We start from the raw sequence: 25523 nt of genomic DNA on the forward strand, positions 1-25523 counted from the left end.
AGACTTTGACACATTTTGCAACCTTTATTAATCAAAACTTCGTTAGCAAGCAGGCACACAACAGTTTACACAAACTATTCTAGAAGGTCGATTAGGTCCCAGCTCTTTCCCCTTTAAGTTGTTCCAATCGCCACTTGCAAGAAAGTTTCACTCAAGGCAGAAATGACAATATCCCAGAGGCAGGGTTCTGTTGCCCTTGGAGGTCACATCAAGCAACCAGCAGCCTCCTAACAGAAAGCTAGACAAAGGATCAGTTAGGAATTAAGCCTTAGGTACCACCTCCAAGGGAAGAAGTTACAGGTTTTTCTAAACTCTTATTCCCTCTGCATGCAAGTATAGAAAGTATCTAAAATATTTCAGTCATTTCCATTTTTTTTTTAGTCTTTCTTTTTTCTTTTTTTCCATTTCCACTTCTCTTGAACATTTCAGTTTCACCAGTGAGTGACGACTTCTAATGTTCAACTAATCTCACCAATAAAAATCCAATCTGCTTCTGACATTAACTACCAAAGGTGTAGCAGCAGCACTGATGGCAGCTACCTGTGGAGTGCGGCTTTCCTGATACAAAGCTAGGTGAGCACCATGGAGTATGGACGGTTCATTAAAGCACCTCATTGCCCCTTAAGTTGAGGATGAAATGAACTGGCACATGTAAAATATCAGATGATCAATGCAGAAGTATTAAAATAAACTACAGACATCGTAACTCCATGGTAAAGACTAAGGAGAAAGGGAAGCCAAGAGAATTAAGCTGGAGATAACATTACTGGTAACAGATATGAGGGGAGAGGAAACTGATCAACCCTATGGCCCTCTCTACACCTGCATACACAATAAATTTATAACGAGACACTTCTCCTCGCCTACTATGTATATGGTTACCTGGTGGTACAGAAAAGGCAGGATAAATGCTCAGTTTTTTCCTTTTATTTATCCAGTTTTCAAGGTAATGAATTGGTTCCCTGTCAATTCTCCTAATCTGACCAATTAGTTTTCCTTTTTAATGTCACTATGAATGCCTGGATTTAAATGTATTTGAGTATCAATCCATGGCAATTCTTATCCTAATGAAACTCAAAGTGTCCATCTTTATTTGGTGGGAGCCTCTTCAAATTGGATCCTGAGTCCTTTTGAGATGACCCAAGGAGCCTTTGATAGTTTCCTTGTTATCTGGTATCACAATGTTCCAGGATCATCCTGCCCTAAACCTAGAATCAGCTATTTCTCTAAGAAACCACAGTTTCCTTTAATGGGTAAACATAGTATTATAAGATCACAATCTGAGCCCCAAGGATGCTCCTTGATACTGGGTTGGTCACTGTTTCTAAACATTTAGGTGTACAAAACTCAGACAGACAGAAAGTTAGACACACATATATACATATATATTCAAATACCTACGGGCCAGACAGGTAACGAAAGAGTGAAGCGTGATTGAGGTAAAGTATGGGGACTGTGGTAAACTAAATAGGGTATGACTTGTCCAAAGGAGACAGATCCTCCAATTTTTCAAAAGAAGCCAAAAATATAAATTTTTAACATGAATTTCAAATGTTGACAACTAGTGAAATATTTATACGCTGCAATTAAATAAAACTACACCTGTGGGCCATAGGCTACGTATACCCTCAACCTGAAAATTTTAACCAGTATGTAGTTATAGCCCAGAAATCACATTGTTCCTAATATATAAAAATATTTAGGGAAGTAAGAGAATTCTCAGACTGCTTCAGGAAAAACCAAACTATAATAAGGAAGGGGAGAAATGTATACTTATCTCCCTCCCCCACCAACTCTCTAAAGTACTAGGGTGAAAAGCATTTTCCATACAGAAACCATTTTCTTTCTAGGACATGGTGAAAAAAGGACAAAGTCAGTTACCAGAAAAACCTCTTAAAGAGAACTGGAATCTAACCAAAGATTTTATACCAAAGTTCTTGGAATCTCAGGATGAGACTCAGGAGATATATTTTACATAATTAGGTGTATTAGAGGCAACAAAATTGGTAGGAAAGTTTACTGCAAATTTATGATCAACCTCTTACCCTCATTTTCACTTGTTCTAAAAAGAAAGGAAATTAACAGCATTGCCACCTCTGCCCTGGCACCCTCCTGGAAGCAGGAGAGCCAACAGAACATTGCTGGCGAGAGGAGTAAAATGTGAAAATTCTAAATAAGGCCCCAAGGAGAGCCTGGAGAAGGGCCCAGTTATCAAGAAGGACCTGGTTGGGTTTGGCTTCTTTAGTGCAAGCTAGTATCACATGACCTGCTCCACAATCCAGAAGTATAGAAACCACAGGATTGACTTTTTCTTTTCTTTCTTTTTTTTTTAATGGAGGTACTGGGGACTGAACCCAGGACTTCATGTATGCTAAGCATGTGCTCTACCACTGAGCTATACCCTCCCCCTAGATTAACTTTCTCAGTTCAAAGACAAGAGGGGTCAGATTAGATTAATGCAAAAACCATCAGAACACTCACAAGGTATGCCCCCCTGGTTTCTCTCACATTCTTTCAAAGAAAGTAAGGACCTCAAACCACGTAAGGAATCCCAAGCAAAAGGAGAGAGGGGACTAGAAACTTCCCTGACTGCACCATGAACCTCTCTCTGCCAGCTTCACAGCTTCAGCCTTGAGGTCCTATGTACTTGGCATATCTTTCACTGTAGTCTCTTGGTCTGTGCACTTTAAGGCTATTTTATTCTACATGCTATCAGATCATAACATTTTAAGTCTCTTTCTCACTTGGAAACTAGGCCCTAAGCCAAGGTCAGAGGAAGAGTAAAGTTGGGGGAAGGGACCAGATGGGCTCAAACTACCATTCTCAGAAGTGACTCACAAGGGAGCCAGATGCAGCATCCCTTGCCTTTGATCCTGAAGCCTTTCTGTGTCTCACACAGGAAAGAGAAAAACAGCTTTGCCCCTGGCACTGATCAGACATTAGCCTGTCTACCACCTGCCTTTTGTACCCTCTAGAAATTCCACCAGCAGAATGTAGGCAGATTTGTAGTGTCAAAGGAGTAAGTACAAACTAATGTTTACAGTTCCTCTGACTCTAGAAAATGAATTATTTTCTCTTCTCCTCATCACCCCACGTACCTCCAGACTGGTGACGTATCCTTCCTATGAACATCTGACTACTAATAACCATAACTATTATCTATTGAACTCTCATCATACTCTGTTCTAAATACTTGTCATGAATTAATGCTTTGCCGTAGCTAATATTATATTATCTCCATTTTATAGATGAGGCATAGAGAAGTTAAGTAGTTACTTCCTAGGGTCAGAGAGCTAATCATAATCCAAGCTAAGACAACTTCGGGGCTTGTATTCCATTTCTCTCCTTTTTATTATAAAATTTTCAAATACAGAACAGTTGAAAAAATAATACAATAATCAACCATATATCTTTCACCTAGACTAAATATTAACACCATGCCATATATAAGCTTTTCTGTGTGTATAAATTTTCTACACATCATGACACTTCTCCTCAACATACTTCTTCATGCAGCTCCTAAAAACAGACATGTTCCTATATACCAGAATACTGTTAGCACATCCAAGAAATTAATAATTTCTTATCATCATCTAATACCTAATATCTCTTCAAAATATTCTAAATGTCCCACAACATCCTTTGTAACTCTTCTTTTCTAAACCAGAATCCAATCAAGACTCACCCTTTCCATTCTGTTATTGTCTCTTTAATCTAGAACAGTACCCCCTACTTTCTCTAGTTCATGACATTGACTTTTTGAAGAGAACCAGACTAGCTGTCTTACACGTTGTCCTACATCCTCATTGTTTTGTTTCCTTATGGTGCCATTTAACTTGTTCTTCTGCTCTTATATTTCCTAAAAACCAGAAGTCAGATCTAAAGACTTAATGAAAGTTAACACTTTGGATGAAAATACTTCAGAGTGGATGTTGTGTACTTTGTACTGCTGCACATCATGAAGCATATCGCCTCAGGCTGTTTCAACATAAGAAGTGATGCTGACATGGATTACTTGGTTAAGGTGGTAGCTGCCAGAGTACTCCTTTGTAAAGATATATTTTCCCCTTTGCTATCAGCAAATAATTTAGAGGTGGGAGGGGGTACTATTTTGGTACCTGCAAATGCAAATATTCTGTTCTTCAAAATCTTTCATCTAATGATTTTAGCACCAATGATGATCTTTGCTAGATTTCGTCATTTCACTTGTGGTATCCTATTCTATCCTTCTTTACACAGTTACAAGCTGCAATTTTCTGTAGAGTTTTCCTTCATCAACTAGGGAAGAACTATCGCTCTTTTTAAAAGCTCCTTTTAACTGCTTAGATCTTTCCTTTTAATTATTGATTTTCAGAGTAAGAAACTGACAAAACAGCCACATCTAATGATAGCATATGCATTTTTTTTCTCTCCTCCCCCCTTTTCTGAGCATCACTATGGACACATAGATTTTTACTTATTCAGTGTTTTACAATTATTTGCAGTCATTACTCTTCTGATGCTCAGAATATACTAAATTTAGCCAGTAGGAGCCCCTTCGGGCTGGTTCCACTGTTATTTTGGCATGGTACCATTAGTCTTTAAGACTACTTTGCTTTTGATCTTAAGACGCCCCAATCAAGCCTGTGACCATATGTACTATATTACATAACCTTTCCTAGAGGAGAGTATGTGCCTATGGAGGGCTCAAAAAACTCTGAGAAAAATACAATGTCAAGAGCAGATGTATCACTTCCTTGTGGTTATCAAATCCAACTCAACTTGATGAAAGGATTTTTAAGACTATGAGGTCCAGCTACCCACGCTGACACTTACAGCTTTGCTAAGACTCCCCAACAAGTGGCCATTCAGTCTGTGGCCTAAACACTGTGATTCACAGGGAACTCACCTCCCTTGAGACATCCCATGCTGTCCCAGAACTGCGTTATACTGGGCTGCCTGTGGCTTCCACTCATTATGACCAGCTTCTCTCCTTGGAGCCTATGGAGCTCTGTGAAAATCAGACCTAACGGTCCATGTAATGGTTTCTGAGGAACTCAGTCCTAAAAGATAATTTCCTCTTCTGTTCCCTCCTTCATATTTAAACAAGTGGGTTTATTTCCTGGACGTGACTGGACTGCTTTTCCAAATATACTACCATGACTCACAAAGCCCTACTGCCTCTCAAGGCCACTTCATATGCTTACATAAAAACATGTAAATATAGTATGAGATGGGATTTTAAATTTTACAAAAATGGGTCTTTAGGTTCAAACTCCTTCCAGTCCTATTCACCACTTCCAGATGGCTGTCAAGCACAGCCAACTCTACCTCCTAGAATTCTGCATCTAGTGTCTCATCTCTCAACTTCCCATGACACTGGTGGTCTGGGCCTCCAGTCAAGCCCTCGTACACTGGTCCAAACTTTTCCAACCTCAGCTCCTCCTCACTCCAATCCAGGGCACAGGCTGCTGCCAGAGGTCTTCCTGCGGCACTCCCCTGCTCAGCAACCTTCGATTGCTTTGTATCTGCAGAGTCTACCACAGTATCCAGCAGACTGAATGGGAGGTGCTCAGTACATACTGGGAGAGGGAGGGACTGAATAAAGTAACTGGTTGAGCTGTCTGATTTCATGACTCAGTTGTACTGTCCATTGTTGTTACGAGGAAATGTCTTTGAGTTTTAAACAAAAGCTATTTTACATAAGGCAGTATTCAGTGTTTGGCTTAACAAACCATTTAAAATTTTTTTGGTCAGCTCATGTGTATGAGTAAATATATTTTTATAGTATTTATTTGATAAGTAGTTGCATAAAAATTCTGGCTGCATGCATTCTTCTTAGAGCTCAAACTTTCTAAAGAATAAACTGTAAATATGAAGTAAGGAAGAAAATACCAAAAAAAAATTCAAAAAACAGAAAGAAAATACTAATAGCACACTGTTACATGTAAAACTGCTTGCATTCAACAAGAATCTAGAAAGAAAATCAAAGTAAAATAACTTCATAGTATAATGATACAGCTATTAAACTAGCAATCATAAATTGAATTTGAAAAGCCAGGGCTGGCTGCCTGGGAGGAAGTGGTTCACTTCACTTTAGACACTGCTGGTGGCACTACAAATTGGCTCAGGATTTCTGGTAAACTGGTCTTGTATAATAAGAACTATAAACTTCTCACACTTTTGGATCCAGTGATTCAGCTCGGGGAACACACCTTAAGGAAATAACTCAAAGAAAAACAAATGTCTATTCTATTTATATTAGTGACAACTAGCGCACATCTCAAATTCCCCAAATAGGAGAAAGACCAAGCTAACCATGTATCACTGTACACATCAACACAAAGATATAATATGAAGTCACTTAAAATGACAATCATATGACTATTTCAATAAAAGAAGGTATCCTCTCAGTTTTAGCAATAGTGTTTATAATGAAGAACAAAGGCTCTGAAATCAGACATTTTTTGGCTTGAATCCTGGCACTCCCCTCAGTATGCTTTCAAGAAACGTTTCTCTTCTATGAATGGATTTGGACCATGCGGAACCTACAAGCAGTTATTCACTCTTGAGATGTGTGTACTTTTATTTGAGTAGAAAAGACAGATGGTGAGAGAGCAGGCTTGTGCATCAGACTGCCTGAGCTCACAACTCAGCAGTCGCTTGCTGGCCGTGCAACCTCAGACAAGTGACCTAATCGCCCAACATTCCAGCTGCAATTCATCTGTCTAGTATGGTTATTATTGGACTAATATGCGGCTAACAATATGACCTACCCTGTAAAGTTCTTCTGAGGTTGAAATGAGATGATGCCTGTAGAGTGCTCAGCATAGTGCTCAACAGATAGTAAGTTCTCAGGGTCAGCAGTTTGTATTCTTCAATTAAATTACTGATCACCCACTATGGTCCAAGTATTATGTCAGGTGCACCCACTACATTTAGTTCCTGCAAGAACCGTACAAGGTGAGTGCTGTCATACAAAAAAGTTAAAGAGATGGGCTCAGAGAAGGGTCTGTGAATAGAAAATGAGAAAAGGAGATTGCAAGTTGGACGGTAGATCCCAATTACAAATGTGAAAATGAAATGCACTGATACATTTGCAATGATAAGCTTAATTAGAATGTAATGATCATCAGGTCCACTTTGTTTAAAGTCAGTCAAGTTTCTGTCTTTACGTTTTTAAATAGAAACAAGTGAGTGTGCATTGGGAATACAGTCCCATTGCCTTCAATGAGCTTTGCTCTTCTTTCCCCAAGCAGGGACCAGGCCATGTATTAAATGTCACCTGAGTGTTGGTTTCTGACCAGTAAGTGCTTACCTGGAGGAGATAGAGGAGTCCTGGGACAAACAAGGTGAGTGGGTACAGAGACTGGTATGTTGCCAAGGCAAGAAAGATAGCACTGAGGAAGGCACTACCTGTAAAAAGAAATAAATATATGGAATAATCCAGCCACATCAATTAGGATTAGATTCAGTGAGTCCCCAAAACAAGAAACTTCCCATAACTGCCCAAATAATCACTTGTCAAATGTCTCCTGGTGCACAAGGTGCTATGCAAACTCACAGAGTCAGAGCTTCTTGGTTTGATTTCCGATGAGGAAACCAAGGAACTCAAAACCATTTACCTTCTGCAAACTGAGACACTACTGGTATATTTCTTATAAAAATTTTCAGACCCAGAAAAATTTTACAAAATTTCAGCCCAAAGATGAATAAAAGGATCAAGTCTACTAACATCCACGTCCTATTTAACTTACCAATTGATAATGCCTACAATTATTGTTTCTGCTGTTCAGAGCTGTGAAATCTATCCCTTTGGTTGTTGCAACACCCCACCACTATTTTTATAACACCCCTTCCTTATGTACTGTCTTCAGGTCACATGTTTATTATTTTTTCAAATTAAAATATATTAATTCTTATTGAGATGTACCCATCCCCTAATGGATGTAAAATGGATCACTATGAGATTGTTAAACATGATGTTATAAAGAATTTTCAATGATATGGAAAGATGTTTATAACATTCTATTAACTGAAGGTTATAGAAGAGATACATACTATAATTTCTTTTCTGAAAAAATGCATAAATACATTTAAAAAAAATGACGAAAAGGCTAGGCCAGAAATTTCACAGTGGTTTCCTTTGAGTGGTTGGATTATGGATGATTTTTCATTTTTGCTTCTCTGTATTTTCTAAACTTTCTATAATGAGCATGCTTTGTTTTTGTCATAAGAAAAAACTGATCTCTTTTTTAAAAAACCACGTAGCAATTCCATTTCAGATGGTTTAAGACAATAAAGTACCCTAAAATCAATGCTAGAGAAAACTCAGTTTACAGCAGATTTTAAAGTGGCCCACAAATCAGTAGAGTTCAGTTGCTGGTCTCAGGCTGGTATCTACAATGATAATGTTTCATTAAATAACAGTGCTCATGGTCACTTTTACTAGTGTGAGGTCAACTTTTACTGAAAACAATACCATCCTCTCAATGGTATTTCATAAAAGGAGGAATAATTCACTCCACTCGGTCCAAGGAATTTTACCCTCTCCCAGCCTAGCTCCAAGAAACAAACAGAAGATGTTCCATAGGACTTTCTGCCCACCAAAGTGGTCTATACACAGTGGTTTGACTTATAATTTTTAGATTTTATGATGGCACGAAAGTGATACATATTCAGTGGAAATCATACTTCAGATTTTAAATTTTGGTCTTTTCCCAGGCTAGCAATATGCAGCGTATCCTCTCTCGTGATGCTGGGAAGCAGCGGCAGGCCAGCCATGCAATTGCGGCATTAAACAACCGATACACTAACAACCATTCGGTATCCGTACAACTATTCTGTTTTTCACCTTCAGTACAGATTCAATAAATTACATGAAATATTCAACACTTTATTATAAAATAGGCTTTGTGTTAGATGATTTTGCCCAACTATAGGCCAGCGTAAGTGTTCTGAGCACATTTATGGTAGCCTAGGCTAAGCTAAGCTGTGATGTTCAGTAGGTTAGGTGTATTAAATGCAGTTCTGACTTGGGATATTTTCAACCTACAGTGGGTTTACTGGGATATAACCCCATCATAAGTTGAGGAAGATCTGTACTTGAAACATCTAAGAGCCATCTTGGAAGAAGGAGGGTTAGGAATGTGACTACTTCATAGCAGAGTAAGTAGAAAGAACTTTTAGTGCTCCATTCCTCAAACCAAGGAAACTCACCAGCTAGAAACAATCCCTGGTTGAAAGAAAGTGGAAGGAAGGCAGAGAAAGGAGGAAGCTGGAAGTAAAAGACCAAGGACAGAGCTCCATGGGATGGACCATTTCACTATGTTGATTAGTTCCAGGCATGACGTCCCGTATCCAGGGTACTCATAAATATGACTGAGCAGGGACAGATCATGCCCAGCCAAGCTGTGCTACCAGCAGAGGCACACCCAGAACCAGGTCAGCTCTGAGATAGGGAAATGGCAGTGGTGGGAAAGGTGCTATTAGAGCCCAGCAGCTAGGGTGGGCTCAGGATTCCTTGACTTGGCCAAAATTTTGAATGATGTTTTGTGGGAAACCAACAAAGAGGGGAAAAGCTGGAAAGAACTTTTAAATTTCACATTGTTTTCTACAGAGATTGGTGGTGGAAGTGAGAAGAGGCCCATGTGTCTGTTAACAAAAGAGGAATAATATTCCAACTCCATCCACTCTTACAAATATGGTGAAAACAGACACATGACTTTCACCTCTCTCTCCCCCAGGAGACGCCAGGGAGTGAAATAAACAAAGCCTAATTGCCCGAGATCAGTAATTACTTGTCTGGAGCAGCTAACTATAAGGCCCAAGAGAGAAGAAATGGCTCAAAGCTAAGGAAGGGACTTGTGAGTTTTAGAATACTTGCTCCCAAGATCAGGAAGGAACACTGCAGCTATTCTCCAACCCTCCAGCTCCCAGCCTCCTCCACCGGTCGCCACGCCCTTCTGATCCGCCTCTGGAACATCCATCACTGCAGTTCTTACTCTCATCATCTCTCACCAGGAGTTTTAAGCAGACTCTCCCTTCTCCTCCTCCCATTCAGTCCACCCTCTACAGAAGTACCAGAAGGATCTTTCTAAAAGACAGTTTAGATTGTGGCAAGCCTCTTTAAAGACTTCTGATGGTTCTATTTTATCTATCTGATTAAGTCCAAACTCCAATGGCAAACAAGACCCTTCACTATCTGGGTCTTGTTTCTCCAGCTTCCCCTCTTGCCACTCCCCTACACATGCTTTGTCTTCCAGGTACACTGGACCATTCCCCAGTTTCTGAAAACATCACACCCTTTCATTTGTCTGTCTGTTTCCAGGCTATTTCTAAGCTGTCCTTCCCTGTCCTCCTTCTAGAAAAGACCTGTCTTTCAGCGGCCAGTTGAAATGTTACTTCCTCTATGAGGGCTAAGCAGAGATGACAACAATAGTTGATTATACCTAACATTTATTGGTCACTTACTAGGTGCCAAAACAGTGTCTAACTTAAAAAAAAAAAAGTCCCCAGTAAAAATCAAAACCACCTAGTGAAAGCTCTATTCATTTTTTAGGTGAAGGAACCAAGACATAGAAACAAAAAGGTTAAGTAATGTATAGCTTTAAGTAATGGAATCACTCATCTGATTCCAGTGCCCATTTTCTTCATTCAGTACTGACACTCTCTTCTAATACTTGTTAATATTTCTCTCTTTCTCCTCATTTGTCTGTGAGTTTCTCAAGGGCAATAAACCTCTCTTAACTTTAACTCTCCAGCACCTAGCAGTGCCTGGCACATGTGACGAATGAATGAATATCATTCAGTAATACAACTAAAATTTTTTTTCAAAAATTCAAGCATATTAAAGGAAACTACTGTTCTTTTACTGTTTTTTTTAATTGAGATATAATTGACATATAATATTACAGTAGTTTCAGATGTATAACATGATTTGATGTTTGTATATACTGTGAGATGATCACCACAGTAAGTCTAGTTGAAACCAATGTTCTTGAGGAAGGAAAACTTATGAAGTATAAAACACAGAGTCATGAAACACGGGCAAAGCAGAAAAGGACTCTGACTCCTGAATAACACAGAGCCTGCGAAATAGCAGTTGAGGACCTGTGGCAGGAAGTCGGCACAGAGAATGCTCTCTGTGGAACGCTCTCTCTCTCTGCTCTCTGTGGAGTAAACTATCGGGTGGCTGATGCCTATGGTCTGGGGGCAGAAATGTGGTGCTGCAACAGGCAGGAGCCTGGTGTGTGGGATGCTGGGGCAGGTGTGGATGGGACACAAGCACAGTCTGAGAAAAAGTGAGGGGGAGTATGGAGGCACAAAAGAGGCTCAGACAGGGCTGATATGTTTTTTAAAAGAGGCAAGAAGAATGGGTTAGGAAGGCAGGAGGATGGTATGTGCTTGGGGTGGGGTCAGGGAAGATAAAAGGAAAAGGTATCTTCAAATATTTTAGACAAACTGTGCAATAAGCAAACATTTCTGGAGTGCCTGCTCTATGCCAAGCCTGTGCTGGGTGCGGGAGTCTGGTGACTCAGAGTCTCTGTCCTCAGAGAGCTCCCAGTAAACAATGACAAAATATGGGAGGAAAGTATGAAGTATTCCTAGCCTGTCAGGGGAAGCTGACACCTGAGTTTTGAACACTGATTAGGTGAGGCCAGGCCTGGTAGTCCAAGGGAGCAGCAGGTGCACAGGCAGGAGGGTGAGAGAAACAATGGTGTGCTGGGGGTGGAGGGGTGGGGACTATAATTAGCTCAACATGGCACAAACAGACAGTTGGAAGGAGTGACTGGAAGAGGGTACAAAGGAGCTTTTGTGGATGTTGGAAACATCCTATTTCTTAATCTCATCATTTTGTGAAAATTCATTGAACTGTACCCTAATGATTTGTACACTTTTCTGTATGTATGTTACACTTCAACAAAAAGTTATAATCTAAAAAAAGTCTCAGCAAGCAAGAGGTAGGGGTCAGATCACGGAAAGCTTAGCTTGCACAACCATTCAGAAACATCCACCTACAAGCCTAGACATTACATCTCAAGTAATGCCTGAAATGGCAGCCTCATCTGGGCAAGAGCTAGGGCATCTCACTTCTTTAACCAGGAGGAATGATACCGAGACTGTGAATTTTATCAAAACAAGATATAATCTACCGTTTATCTGCTAGAATGGCCCAGATACTCAGAAACTAGGTTTTCTGTACAAGCTCTCGTCTTTGGCCCTATCGTAAGAATATTAAAGTAAATCAGTCAAATACATATGTGCACTGGCTATAGTATCAGGGAATTTCATTATCTACCCGATCTGGCTTTGAATATGTTTTCCAACTCTCTACTTGTGTCAGCATGGGGGCCAAAACAAGCCTGGGCAAGACCTGGGGCAACACTCTGCCTCCAGGGTCTACACCTTGAAGTGATCTGGGCCTAGCTGGCATAACTACAGGACAGAGGAGGAATGTAGGTGAGGTGGGGCTGCAGGGGCTGGTTCAGGATATGGAATTCAAGTAGAATGAGCAGAGACTGGGTCACAGATAGTGACCTGCACCAGGAGGACAGGTGGTGGAATAGACTGGGATGTGGTCCAAAGGGCTGAGGTTCCACAGCACACTCAGAAGAGGAAGCTGCACTAGGGCCTGACCAACCAGCAAGACTACTGGGCGGGAAGAGAGACTGGCGCCTGGCCCAACATACTATATTCCTTCCCCGGTGTCCTTTTAACAGCTCAGGCTTTTTCAGAGTAGTTCATCCATATCAATGATGATGATGATAATTCACTGAGCGCTCACATAGAACATAAGCACTTTACATGCATTAAGTCATTTAGTCCTTCCAATAACTCCATGAAGTGAGTACTATTACTATCCCCATTTTACAGATAAGTAAACTGAAGGACAGAGGTTATTTGCTCAGGGTCATATGAGTAATAGAATTTGAACTCAGGCAGTCTCATTCCAGAGCCCCCTGTCTTTAACTGCATCACTATGCAACCTTCTTGATCTCAATCTATGGCTATACCATAAAAATCACAATAAGCAGAGCAACTATCTGTTGAGTGGGTTTTGCTAAGGAATCATGCTAAGCATTTTGTGCTTCTTGTTTTTCTTCCACTGATCCATATTGAAGATTTTATCTCTGTGATCAAACTGAAGCTCTTGAGGTTGTGTGATTTGCCCCAGGCTACAGAGCTGGTAACTAGGACTAGCAGGTTTTGAAGTTGGGTTGATCTGACAAAACCCCAGTCTGCTTCATCCCAGGGTCCTTGGGTCCTTGGATCTTTGGGTCCTCTAAGACTCTCTTCATGGGCAGGGCTCGACCCCAGAGGAACCTCATGGAAGTGATGGGCTCATCAGGCCTCAAAATCACCACTATTCTGTGTTCTTCCAGGGCTGGACTCCAGGAAAAGAACCTCTCATTTTAACCTTCTCTCAGTCTCCCCAGAAGGTTCAGGAAGACCCTGTCAGTCCTGAGGAATCTTTTAAGTAGGAGGATATTATTAAGAGGAACAATCAGCACTACCATTTAGCACATGCCCCCACAATATGCTAAGTATTTTACAAGTACCATCCCATTCGTTCTTTACATTCACTCTGCAGTGGGGACTGTTTCAATCCCTATGTTATAGATAAGGAAACTGAGGCCCAGGGCAGTTCAGTGACTTGCTTAAGGTTAGTACTGGCTGGAAATGATGGAGGTCGGATTAGCTACCAGATCTGTCTGACATCAGAGCAGCCTGAGCTCCTACTCTGGACTACTTCTGATAGCCCTGATCTTTCTTTTTCCTTGGGAAGCAAGTCCTGTCACATGGGCCTCTTCTGATGGAATAAGGAGAGTTGGAAGGGTCCTTAGGTGGCAAATCTCAAGAACTTCTAGTTTGGAGTTTCTCCTTGTTGACAAACATCAACAATGAACAAGGAGGAGTACCTATTAACATATGTCTGTTTTCTATTTTTAAAGTCTAATGAAGATGACTTCACAGGGATGGAGTATTTTAATTAGCTCACGGAAAGGCAGAGTACTCCTTCACCAAAGCCCCAACCTTTGAAGTGAAACCCAAGCTGCTCCACTAAACTAACATCAACCCTGCCCACAGACCTGAGTTTCCTGGCCAACACCCCAAGAAGGACATCACAATACAATGGCCTGGGCCTTGTCCTGGCCTGCGGCTGTCAGTGTGGCCCAGGCAACCGTGGGCTGCCACAAAGGAAGCCAAGGGAGGGCAAGTAGAAGGAGTCAAGGGGACAAAGCAAATGAGGCCACTCCCTTGGGGGACATCTGCTCCATGGAAGTGTGGAGAGAGAGTTGTCAAGTTTACTTCCCCTGTTCCTATCTTCTTATTAGTCAAGTTAATTTATTTTACATTATGTAGTGACCGAAGAAGCTTTGGGGAAAAAACAGCTATGAGGAGGAAATAAAAATTACCTATGAACTTACTCTACAGAAACAAGTACTACTCTTTTGGAATCTATTTTCTGTTTTTGTTGTTGTTTTAACATAGTTGAGATTTTATTTTATTAAAATATATAATTTCGTATTCAGCTTTAAAAAAATAAATGTATTCTCACGTAACATGATTATTTTCAAATATACAGATGGATAAACTGTATTTTCTTAAACTACATGGGCAAATGATGTTTTACTTAGCCATTCCTCTCTATTTGGAAGTACTTTCCAATTTTCCCAATTATTCAAAATAATCCTGCAGTTAATGACTTTGCATCATAAAGCTTGGTCTTGCATTGCATTAGGATAGATTTATTAAATATCTACTTACGTGGTACAAATATGAAATGTAGAAATATATCTTACAGATTTTATAACTGAATTAACTTTGCATATACTGTTAATAGGCATTAATAATACACTCAAAGAGTTAGAATAGTTCAGAGACCTAACTAAAACGGAATTCTTCAAATATTTTAACAGATTAGAAATGTTACTTGTGATGGTCTCTATTTACTGCTGCCAACAATAGAAAATAACTTAAGATTCCAGCAAAAGGGAAAGCCTGGGACCCCATGACAAATATACCTGAGGAATGAAAGTATGGTGATAGAAAATTTTACTTCTCATCTCATATGTTTGAATTTCTTTTATTTTTATCAAGTATTTGAACTACTAAAATTTTTAAAAATTAAATTTAGATTGAAAGAAACTAACAAATGTGTGACCAATGTCAGACATGATTCATAAAAAATAAGTAATAAAAGTAATATAAAATTGTGTATATAACATTATAAAAATGTTTATAAATTCACTGACAGAAATCTGGAGTGACATAACCTTTCCATTGACTTACAGGGTCTTATGAAAGGTGTTTTTTAAATGGCACACTTTACATTTCTGTGTGAGACTCCCATTGCACACACCTCAGAGGGCATGTCTTCAGTCTTTCTACTTTTGCACTTGGCTATTTTAAAGGTGACATTTCCAAAGGCCAGTGCTCAGTCCTTCTGCCAGGCTGCAGCATATAGGCCTTACTTTAATGGACACCAGGCACCTTGATAAGTGAGTCTACCTGAGCTCGACACTCTGGAAACAGGAACTGAGGCAGGACTCACAGACATCAAAGAGTCTCCACTATTTCAAAGTTGTTATTGACAAAATGACCACAATCTTCAGAACATGAGAATTTAGGTTATGCAATATCTAATCATTTCAAGTAACTTGATAATAAGTTAAACTAGACAGCCTACAGAAAGACCACCCATGTCCACTCCAAGAGAAGCAATGTCTTATGAAGACCTAAGTCACTGCCATGTGCCCTCTAGAAAAGGTAAGTATACTCTAAGTAAAAGGTTATGTACACATTTTGATTATTTCCTGAGTGTGCAACTATTTAGCCACAATATAGGGAAATAAGTGCTCTCATACACTTCTTATGGGAGTATAAATTGGTAAAACTCTTGAAGGCAATTCAGTGATACATTTCAGAAATCCTAAAGAAGATAAACACCCCATGACACAATAATTCTATTTCTAGAACTTTATGGTAAGAAATTAATTGAACATGGGTATGAAAATTACTGTATATAGAAAATTAACTGTAGCATTATTTAAATAGATGAAAACAGGGAACTTATTTAAATATTATAATAGTAGAAGTTGGTTAAAGAATTTCTATATATTCATCAATGCACTGGAATAGTATGCAGCCATTAAAAATGACAGACTAAATGTTTATTGATATTTGTGGCAGGCTGTATTCTTGGCCCCAATTCTCTACCCTTCCCCGTGTCCATGCTCTTGGCCATGTAACTTTGCAGTGCCCTACCATGTGGACAAGATGGAAATACCCAGCCCAGAGCTCAGCCATGTGTTATGTTTTGGTCAATGGGATGTTAGCACACGTGATGCAACCAGAAACTTCAAAAGTGCATGCTTGATTGGGCTGCTCACAGTTGCGCCTCTGCCAACACTATGAGAAGAGCATGCCTAAATTAGTCCCCTGGTCCTTGAGGATGACAGACATGTGGAGAAGAGCCCAGCCTAGATTAGCCAACTACAGCCAGCCATTGATGCATGAATGAGCCCTGATGAAATCAACACACTGCCTAGCCACATTCAACCTAGATCAGCTGACACCTAGCTGACTTACAGATGTATAAGCTAAGTAGATGCTTATTGTTGCTTTAGGCCACTGAGCTTTAGAGTGATTTGTCAAATAACATTTTTGTGGCAATAGTTAATTGATATAACATTTAAAAGTCTGAAAGAAAAATGGGGGGGGAAATCTGGAAATATATACTTCCAATGCAATAGACTTCTAGTGAAAAACGGTGGATTAATCACATTTATATCATCTCCCTCTCCAAAAACCTCACTAAAAGGACAATAGAGCGTTAAAACTAGTATGAAATCACAATAAACAGAAGAGGTGATTATAGCAAAATAAATTAATGCAATAGCAGAAACATTAAAAGCAGGGAAGAGGGATAAATGACTAAGTTATATGGAAGAAATTATAGCCCAATGGCCTGCAAACAGGAATACCAATAGAAGTCAGGCCAACTCACCCCACACAACTTCTGAGAAATTCAGCACCTTGAAGGTATCAGATATTAGGGAAGGTGGGGGTAAGGTACAGAGATGAAAATCAGGCTGAAAGTTTGTATACCAACCAGCCAGAACCCCAGGTCTCATCTCAACTATGTGCAGCCAGGTGACTACCCCTATATACCTTATCCCTTTAACTTTCTACTCCATCCTCAGAGACTGTAGTTCTGAAGAAAATTAACTAAAGAGGCACAGGCCTAGGGATACAACGCACACTAATGGGCTGAGGAGAAGTGTGAGCTGAAGAGTAATGAGATTACATAAAATCTACACATTGCCATCAGCCACCCCTTGTTCCTGCTGTCACAACTCCAGCAGCTGGTTACATGAACCTCCTGCCCCACTGCCACTGTAACTTTGCTACCCTTAGGCAGGAAATTGGAGGATTCCTCTCTGAAAAAACTAAATATTTTCAGAGGAAAAGAAAACCTATAAATGATGACATTTAGGGATACCTCCAACAGAAAGGGTCAGCCTGCTGCCTGATCTCCCTACAGTGAGAATGATCCATCAAGTCCTGCCCATGCACAGAGTCATAAATCAACATGTCAGTGCTTTGGTCCTAAATCATAAGCAGACAGCCAAAGATTAGCATAAATAAGAGAAAATCCTCCCATACGAAAGACAAGGCCCAAAGCAGATAGAAAAAAAGGGGGGGGGGGCTGCCAGGGAATCCAGGAAGACAAAGAGATTATGCTTGTAATAGGTGGAAACTGAAAACAAAAACAAAAACAAAAACAAAAGAACTCAAAGGGATAAGAGAGGATATTGTCATGATAAAATAATAATGATGCTTCAAAGAAATGACTGGAGACCAAGAAAGAACTTGAAAGTATAAAATGAAACTTAAAAATTCAATACAAAAGTTGGAAGATAAAAACAAAGAACTATTCCATAAAAACTAGAGGAAGTAAGTAAAAATGATGTGGGAAAAAATCATTAGAAAAATAAAATATGCAAATTTGATCAATCAAAAAAAGTCCAATATCCAAGAGACATCCCAAACAAGAGGACACAAAAAACAGAGAGCAGAGATCTGAAAAATAGTACAGGAATATTTTCCCAAACTTAAGGACACTAGTCTCTTATTGAAAGGGCCTACCAAGTGCACAGCATAATGAATTTAAAAAAGATCCATGTCGAGACATAGCATCATGAAATTTCAAAACGCTAAGGAGAAAAAGGAGATCCTAAAATCTTCCAGAAAAAAAAAAATTAGGTTACATATAATGGCATCAAACTGCCCAATAGCAACCAGGATGCTAGAAGCAATGCCTTCAAAATTCTGAAGGAAAAGTTTTTCCGGTCTAGAATTCTATACCTTGCCCCCACTATTAATTTGGTGCTAAATTAGAACAAGGACAATTTTCATACGTGGAAAGACTCAAAATATGTATTTCATACACCCTTTTTTAGAAGACTACTAGAGGAAGTGCTTCAGCAAAACTGAGGGAAAAAATCAATAAAGCAAAAGGGAATGCAGGAAAGAAGGGATACAACACAAGAGAATTATAAAGGGGAGTTCTAGCATGATAGCTTTGCATCAGGACTAGGTAACAACCAGGACAGACTGGCAGAGGACGAAGGATGTGTGAGGCAGGTCTCCAGAAAAATAATGGAACCAATAGACTATCTGATATATTTAAGCATTATTTAGAAACTTCAGACATACTTAGTTTTACTGTACTCTGCAGATACTGTGTTTTTTACAGATTGAAGGTCTGTGGCAACCTTGCGTCAATTAAGTCTCTCAGCCATTTTTCCAGCAACATTTGCTCACTTCAGGACTCTGTGTCATACTTTGGTAATTCTTGAAATATTTCAAACTTTTTCATTATTATTTCTTTGCTTTAATAATCTGCAATTAGTGATCTTTGATGTTACTACTATAATTGTTTTGGGACACCACATGCCCATATATGATGGTGAGCTTAACTGATAAATGTTGGGCCTGTTCTGACTGCTCCACCAACCAGCAGTTCCCCTCTCTCTCTCTCGCCTCAGGCCTCCCTATTCCCTGAGACACAGCAATACTGAAATTAGGCCAGTTAATAATCCTACAATGGCCTCTAAGTGTTCAAGCCAAAGACTTGCACGTCTCTCACTTTAAATCAAAAGCTAGAAGTAATTAAGCTTAGTGAGGAAGGCACATCAAAAACTGAGACAGGCCGAAAGCTAGGCCTCTCACCTGTTAGCCAAGTTGAGAATGAAAAAGTAAGGTTCTCGAATGAAATTAAAAGTGCTTCTCCAGTAGCACATGAATGGTAAGAAAGTGAAACAGCTTTATTGCTGATGTGGAGAAAGTTTTAGAATGGTCTGGAGAGATCAAACCAGCTACAACATTCCCTTAAACCAAAGCCTCATCCAGAGCCAGGCCCAACTCTCTCCATTTCTATGATGGCTGAGAGAGGTGAGGAAGATGCAGAAGAAAAATCTGAAGCTAGCAGAGGTTGTTTCACAAGGTTTAAGGAGAGAAGCCATCTCCACAATGTAAAAGTACAAGGTGAAGCAACAAGTGCTGATGTAGAAGCTGCAGCAAGTTACCCAGAAGGTAATTAATGAAGATGGCTACACTATACCCAGATTTTCAATGTAGACGGAACAGCCTTCTACTAGAAGAAGATGCCATCTAGGACGTTCATAGTTAGAAAGGAGAAGTCAATGCCTGGCTTCAAAGCTTCAAAGGACAGGCAGATTCTCTTGTTAGGGGCTAATTTTTTGGCAAATTTTAAATTAAGATGTATACATTTTTAAAAACATAATTCTACTGCATACTTAACACACTACAGTATAGTGTAAACATAACTTTTATATGCACTGGGAAACCAAAAAATTCATGTGACTCGCTTTTATTGCAATATTTGCTTTACTGCTGTGGTCTGGAACCAAACCCACAATGTCTCTGAGGTATGTTTGTATTACTGGGTACTTGACAGATCTAGCAGAGCAACTGAGGGAAAAAACAGTGATTAGTACAAAAAGACTAAGCAAAAAACAAACAAGCAAAAAAAGATAATTATTAACCCTGGGAAAAATAAAAGGTTGCACAAGAAAGAAAAAGTAACCACAGTTACTACTTTGTCCAGCAGTGAATAAAGCATATAGTGTCATAAAATATAGGTACTGACTACTGATTAAATCATAACTGTGATGTAACTTCTCTAGGAAAACTAGGTAAAGGGGAAGTGAAGATACTGGTACAAAAGAGCCAAATCTTTATCTCCTATAATGACAATGGAATAGATAATGTCTAAAACTTATAATTCATGAAACAGCAATATGAGGTCTTATTTAGAAAGATGGAAATAAATACTAGCAAAATCCAGAAAGCAGTTTCTTCAAAGAAGTTGAACTAGGGGTGGGAAGACAGAGGCAGAGGGCTGCTGTTCTCATTAAGTAAGTCCTTTAGAAGTTTTTTGCTTTTTGTTTAAACTATGTTAACAGTGACTTTCTGAGTGGTAGTTTTTCAGGATGTTTCAATTAATTTTTTTCCCTTGGCTTATCTAAATTTTCTATAATAGTCTTGTATTACTTGTGTAATTCTTTTAAATGGTTTTTTAATTAATTTATTGTTGTATTATTTATTTATTCATTCATTCATTCATTCATTCATTCATTTATTTATTTTGGCAGAGGAGAGGTAGTTCGGTTTTATAATTTACTTTTAGAGGAGGTACTGAGGATTGAACCCAGGGCCTCATGCATGCTTAGGGTATTGAGCTATACCCTCCCCAGCTAAATGTTTTGAAGTGTTACATTGTTTTTGTTTTTATTTTTTAATCTACAGCATAAAATCCTACAAAAATCAGGGACTGAGCTTTGTACTTTCCTTCAGGGCCTTACCTTTTATCGTGGTCAAAATGAAGAAAGCGATGAGGGCGTTGTTGATGGCGCAGGTAGACTTGGCAACACAAGACAAGACCGTGTAGGGATTTAAGAGATAGCTGGGAAAACACACATATTTGGCATTAGTAATCCTGGTCAAAGGACCAGGGAGTCCTGGCCACCATAGCCAGGAAGTTCAAGAGGTTTACTAAAAGCATACTCAAGGGAAGGCAACTTCTTGCTTAGAAATGAGTTCTCCTATGTAAAAGAGAATGGAATGGGGTTGGGGTCAATGAGGAAAAGGCACTGAAAATTCAGTTTGTTCTATGCCATGTGTTATATGGAAAACTGTCATATTTCATCATCACAGAGAACATATGAACCAGTGATAACATTACTCCCATTATGCAGATAGGAAACTGAGACTCAGCAGTTAAGTAACTAGCCCAAGGGTTTATAAGCTAACAAATATATTCAAAATCAGGTCTTTCTGGCTCTAAAGCCTATGTTCTTTCTATCACTTCAGACTTCAAAAATGATAAAAATTCTACCACTTACCACAGAGCCATATATTTTAGGAATGGATACAGTTGTCTCTGAAGACTGGGAAAGTACTTTTTCCTCAATCAGTTTCCTAGGCTCTGACACAAGCTACCCAGGTTCAAGAGATGAGAACAGTTTAAATCTACCCCTCTTGGTAGTCAGGCTGTATTTACCAAGCCAGACCCAAGGACAGAATAAGTACCTGCTGAATTCAACAAGCTAGGTGCCATAGAACTTCTCATGACAACCTGAACTTCTACTGGGAAGGAAGTAAGCTGAAACATTTAGTCTTTTCCTGAGGTGGGAAGGAATGGACTAAGACAATGAATTTGAAATGCTGAGTAGGAAAACCTTATACAGTCACAAGAGATTATTATTTTTACTTATTTTTATCCTGCTTCCACAAAAGATTTGAGGCAGCTCAAATGAGAACAGATAAGAAATAATAGCAAAATTAAAACAGAAATAAAGAATCAAGACCAGGGAAAACATAAATAAAAGGAAAAAATGAAAGTCAGGGAAAGAAGACCAAATGGGCTTCCTACAGCACTGTAATAATCAGCTTTAAATCTGGCTCTGAGTTTCCTGGCAGACAAAGTGAAAAGGGAGACCAGTTACATAATTCTGATTATCAGATAGGAAGAAAGATACCAGTGTCTCAGGGAGAGATTATAATTATTATTCACAAATAAAGATCTTAAATTCAATACCTCCTGGGGCTGTAAGATTAGCAGTTCTAAAGCCAAAGCCCAGAAATCGTCGGTGTTTTTTTTTCAGCAATTACAGACAGGCTTGTTACACAACCTTTAAAGAAATGGTTGCTGCTATTACAAAACTACCCCCAGGAGACATCTGAGTCCATAAGGGATTCATAATGTTGCCAAACCTCTGGTTCTCCCACCAATATTTCTGAAATACATAGATATGAACTGATACCTCAAATTTGTTTGGTGGGAGGAGGAAAAAAACCTAAATTCTAAGTAGCAGGTGATGTTCAAGAAGCAGCCACATAGCCAACTATCTGGAATACTAAATAGGAGAGTCACACACAAGGCAGAGGGTTGAATAAACTGTCCTCATAAGGCCCCTTCTAAATCTGAAGTTCTAAGGTCATGTTTTTCCATGAGGAAACTTGTCTCTCTTGTTTACTGTGTATCCTTAGAAACTAGGATATTATTAATATTTAATGACTATTAGTTGACTGAATAATTATTCACATTTGCCTATCTGAGGAATATAAACGGGAATAATCTAAAGTAATTAAAATTATGGGCAGTACTAAGTACTCCGAGAGAATCCTTTCATAGAGCCGCAGTAAAATCCACTCTCCCATACTGGTCACCCAGCTGGGATGGGTCTGTTTGGCACTTGACTTCAGTTTTCTGAACCACAAATAGGGGACTAAATTGTAGATGAAAACACAGGAGTTGCTCAAAACAACAGCTAAATAAACATCAGAATTTTATTCAATCTATATATCACAACTGAAGAAACTTTTATTTATTTATTTCTAGAAACACTGGTTACAAGTAGGCTGGAGCCCAGATCAGCATCAAGTGAAAAAGCATTTGTGAAGGGTTGATTGTGCATGTGGCTGTTTGAGGCTTTGTCCCAAAAGAGACAGAATGGCTCTGTCTCTTTTCCTGGCCAAAGTCCCAGTTGTGCAACAGAACTATAGCAAATACTTGATGACTAAGACTGCAAATCTCCAAAAATACAGCAAACAACATGAGAAAGTCTCATCAGGTTTTCCTCACATTCGCTGGCACTGAGTCCTGTTCTGTCAGAGAATACTTACAACAGGGCCACTTTCAGAGGGATGTAGCGCATTTCCATAGGGGTACGGATGAGTTCGGCCACATCTGGGGCATACTGGTCTAGTTCCAGGAGGAGCTTCTGCTTTTTAAACTGGAAAAAAAAGAAGACAAAACACATGAAACAAACAAATTAGTTCCCACTGCTTTTAGGATGAAGACAAAAGTCCTTCCATGGCCCGCATGGCCAGCCTAGCCTGGCCCTACCTCCCCAGGCTCATCTCACACCTGCTCCCTGGCACCTCTCACTTTCTGGGCCCAAGCGTCATGAATATGCCACACCCTTCCTGCTCCCAGGTCTTTGCATTTAACCTGGAACAACTTCTTCGTTTCTTTCCCTAGTTAACTCCCACGTAGTCTTTAGATCTCAGTTAAATTATCACTTCCTCAGGAAGGCACACTCTCCCCTGACTGTAAAATCTCCCTACTATATGCATTCTTTCATAACACTGTTTACAGTTAGAATTTTTTTATTTATTGATGTGACTGACTAATATCTTTCTCCCTCACTGGACTATGAGTTCCATGAGGGCAGGGACCATGTTTATTTGCCAATACCTGGCACAGTGGGCAAACAATAAGTATCTGTTCAATGGCTAAATGAATGACTGAATAGTAAAGCAAAGTTTTTAGCCATTTTGAGGAGTTATCATCAGTGTCCTAAGGATTCCAAAGTTCCATCAGCAAAGCGAAATATTTTCATGCAAAATGGAATGATCCCCCAAATGTCACAGTGTCCGGAGTTTTCTTCTGAGCTCTCCTGTTTCAAGTTTCCGACTTCCGCAGAGGAAGTGGGGAATGATCATGATGAAGAGGAGGAAGAGGGCTGGGTGTGGCTGGGCAGCCGGATAGTTAAGAGGGAGTGAGATGGGGGTGGAAAGCTCTTGCCTTCCCCTTTGTGTGTCCCAACAAGTTCATGGGTGTGTTCCAAATGAAAAAAAGTTAGGCAACCCTATAAGCAAACATGGGTCAGACAACAGATGGAAAAAGCCTCCGAACCCAAAATGGGTAGCCCTGCTGATTTAATGATCTTATTTAGAAAGTATAAAATCAATGCTGCAACCTATTATAAAACAGAGCAATTCAGAGAAGCCAAAGTAGTGTGTGATTAAAGATTTAATGATGAAAAATGCAGACAGAAACAGAATACATACTGCACTGCACCATTTAGATAAAGTTAAAAGCATGTAAAATAATACTGGATGTTTTTTAGGAATATTTACAAATGTAGTACAAGTTAAGGCCATGTGTGGGAATGATAAACACTAAATTCAGAACAGTGGGAACTGCTGAGACAGGGACTAAAGAGATAAAAGTATCAGAGAGAAGCAATTATATGTAAAATGTTTAATTTTTTTAAGCTGAAATAGGTTCACAGTATATATTATTCTTATATATGTTTTCATGTCTTAGGTATTTCAGAATTTTTTAAATTTTAAAATAAAAAAATAATAAAAGAGACATTTTTCAGTTCAAAAGAAAATCCAGGAGTAGAGGTAACCCCAGATTTCTTGCCTAGGTTTAGGCAGAGGTTTAATCAGAAAGCCTGAACAAACTTCAAAAGCCTCCCTTTGATCACCTCTGAGAGTCCAAGTTAAGCAGTGGGAATTATCATCAGTAAGATTTATGCTGCCATTCACAGCTGGGGTTATTTAATTAAAAGGGTAAAATATAAACTAAGGTGCTTTTATCAGAGAGAAGGGGGCTGGCTCAGCAAACAAAGCACTTAATGAGGACAGCTGCAGCAGCGGCAGGACAGGGGCCCCACTGGCTAGGGGGTTCTGGAGTTCTACCACAAAAGGAAGACTGCCTGGAGGGTGTGAGCTCCACAAAGGCAGCTGTTAAAAGGGAACAAGGAGTTCACCCAGGAGCAGCCAGAGAGACAGGTGGGAATGTAGACCCATTCCCAGGCTGGAAGCCAGCCAGCAGGACTACAGTAAGAGATGGAGGCAGCTAAACAAGGATGTGTAGACCCTGGACAAAGGTGAATTGTGCCAAGAAGGAAAGAAGGAGACTTCTTTGTAATCCCAATCTTCTAAAATACTTTAAAACAGAAATTTTATGAAACGAGAGTCTCCAGGAGAGGGCAGTCAGGTCAGCAGTCCCCAGATTCTCTGCTACGCCTCTTTTTGTCTCCTCCAGGCTCATCAGCATTGCTGCCACTATGCCTGACCTCATAGGCTCAGGATTGGCTCAGACCCCCTAAGCACCAACAAAGTCCCTTTTAAAAATCCCCATGCATCCAGTTAGAGGCAGGAAAGGGGCTAAAAATCTAAGGAAAATTAAACACACACACACACACCAAGAA

The 25523-nt window shown here is 39.6% G+C and overlaps 1 protein-coding gene across 2 annotated transcripts in view; it reads right to left on the reverse strand.

Moving 5' to 3' along the window:
* PIGU (phosphatidylinositol glycan anchor biosynthesis class U) overlaps positions 1 to 25523 on the reverse strand; it is a 79221-nt gene that overhangs the window by 28735 nt on the left and 24963 nt on the right. For both annotated transcript variants that reach the window (XR_006726949.2, XM_010960833.3), the window contains exons 5-7: positions 23200 to 23309; positions 20877 to 20977; positions 7298 to 7395 (exon numbers count right to left, since the gene is read on the reverse strand). Coding sequence is in view for 1 of the 2 variants with exons in the window: in XM_010960833.3 (XP_010959135.2) it covers positions 7298 to 7395; positions 20877 to 20977; positions 23200 to 23309 (309 nt within the window). In the remaining variant the exon portion in view is untranslated. The remainder of the gene's footprint in view (positions 1 to 7297; positions 7396 to 20876; positions 20978 to 23199; positions 23310 to 25523) is intronic.

This window comes from Camelus bactrianus, chromosome 19, assembly GCF_048773025.1.
Source record: "Camelus bactrianus isolate YW-2024 breed Bactrian camel chromosome 19, ASM4877302v1, whole genome shotgun sequence".
NCBI lineage: Eukaryota > Metazoa > Chordata > Mammalia > Artiodactyla > Camelidae > Camelus > Camelus bactrianus.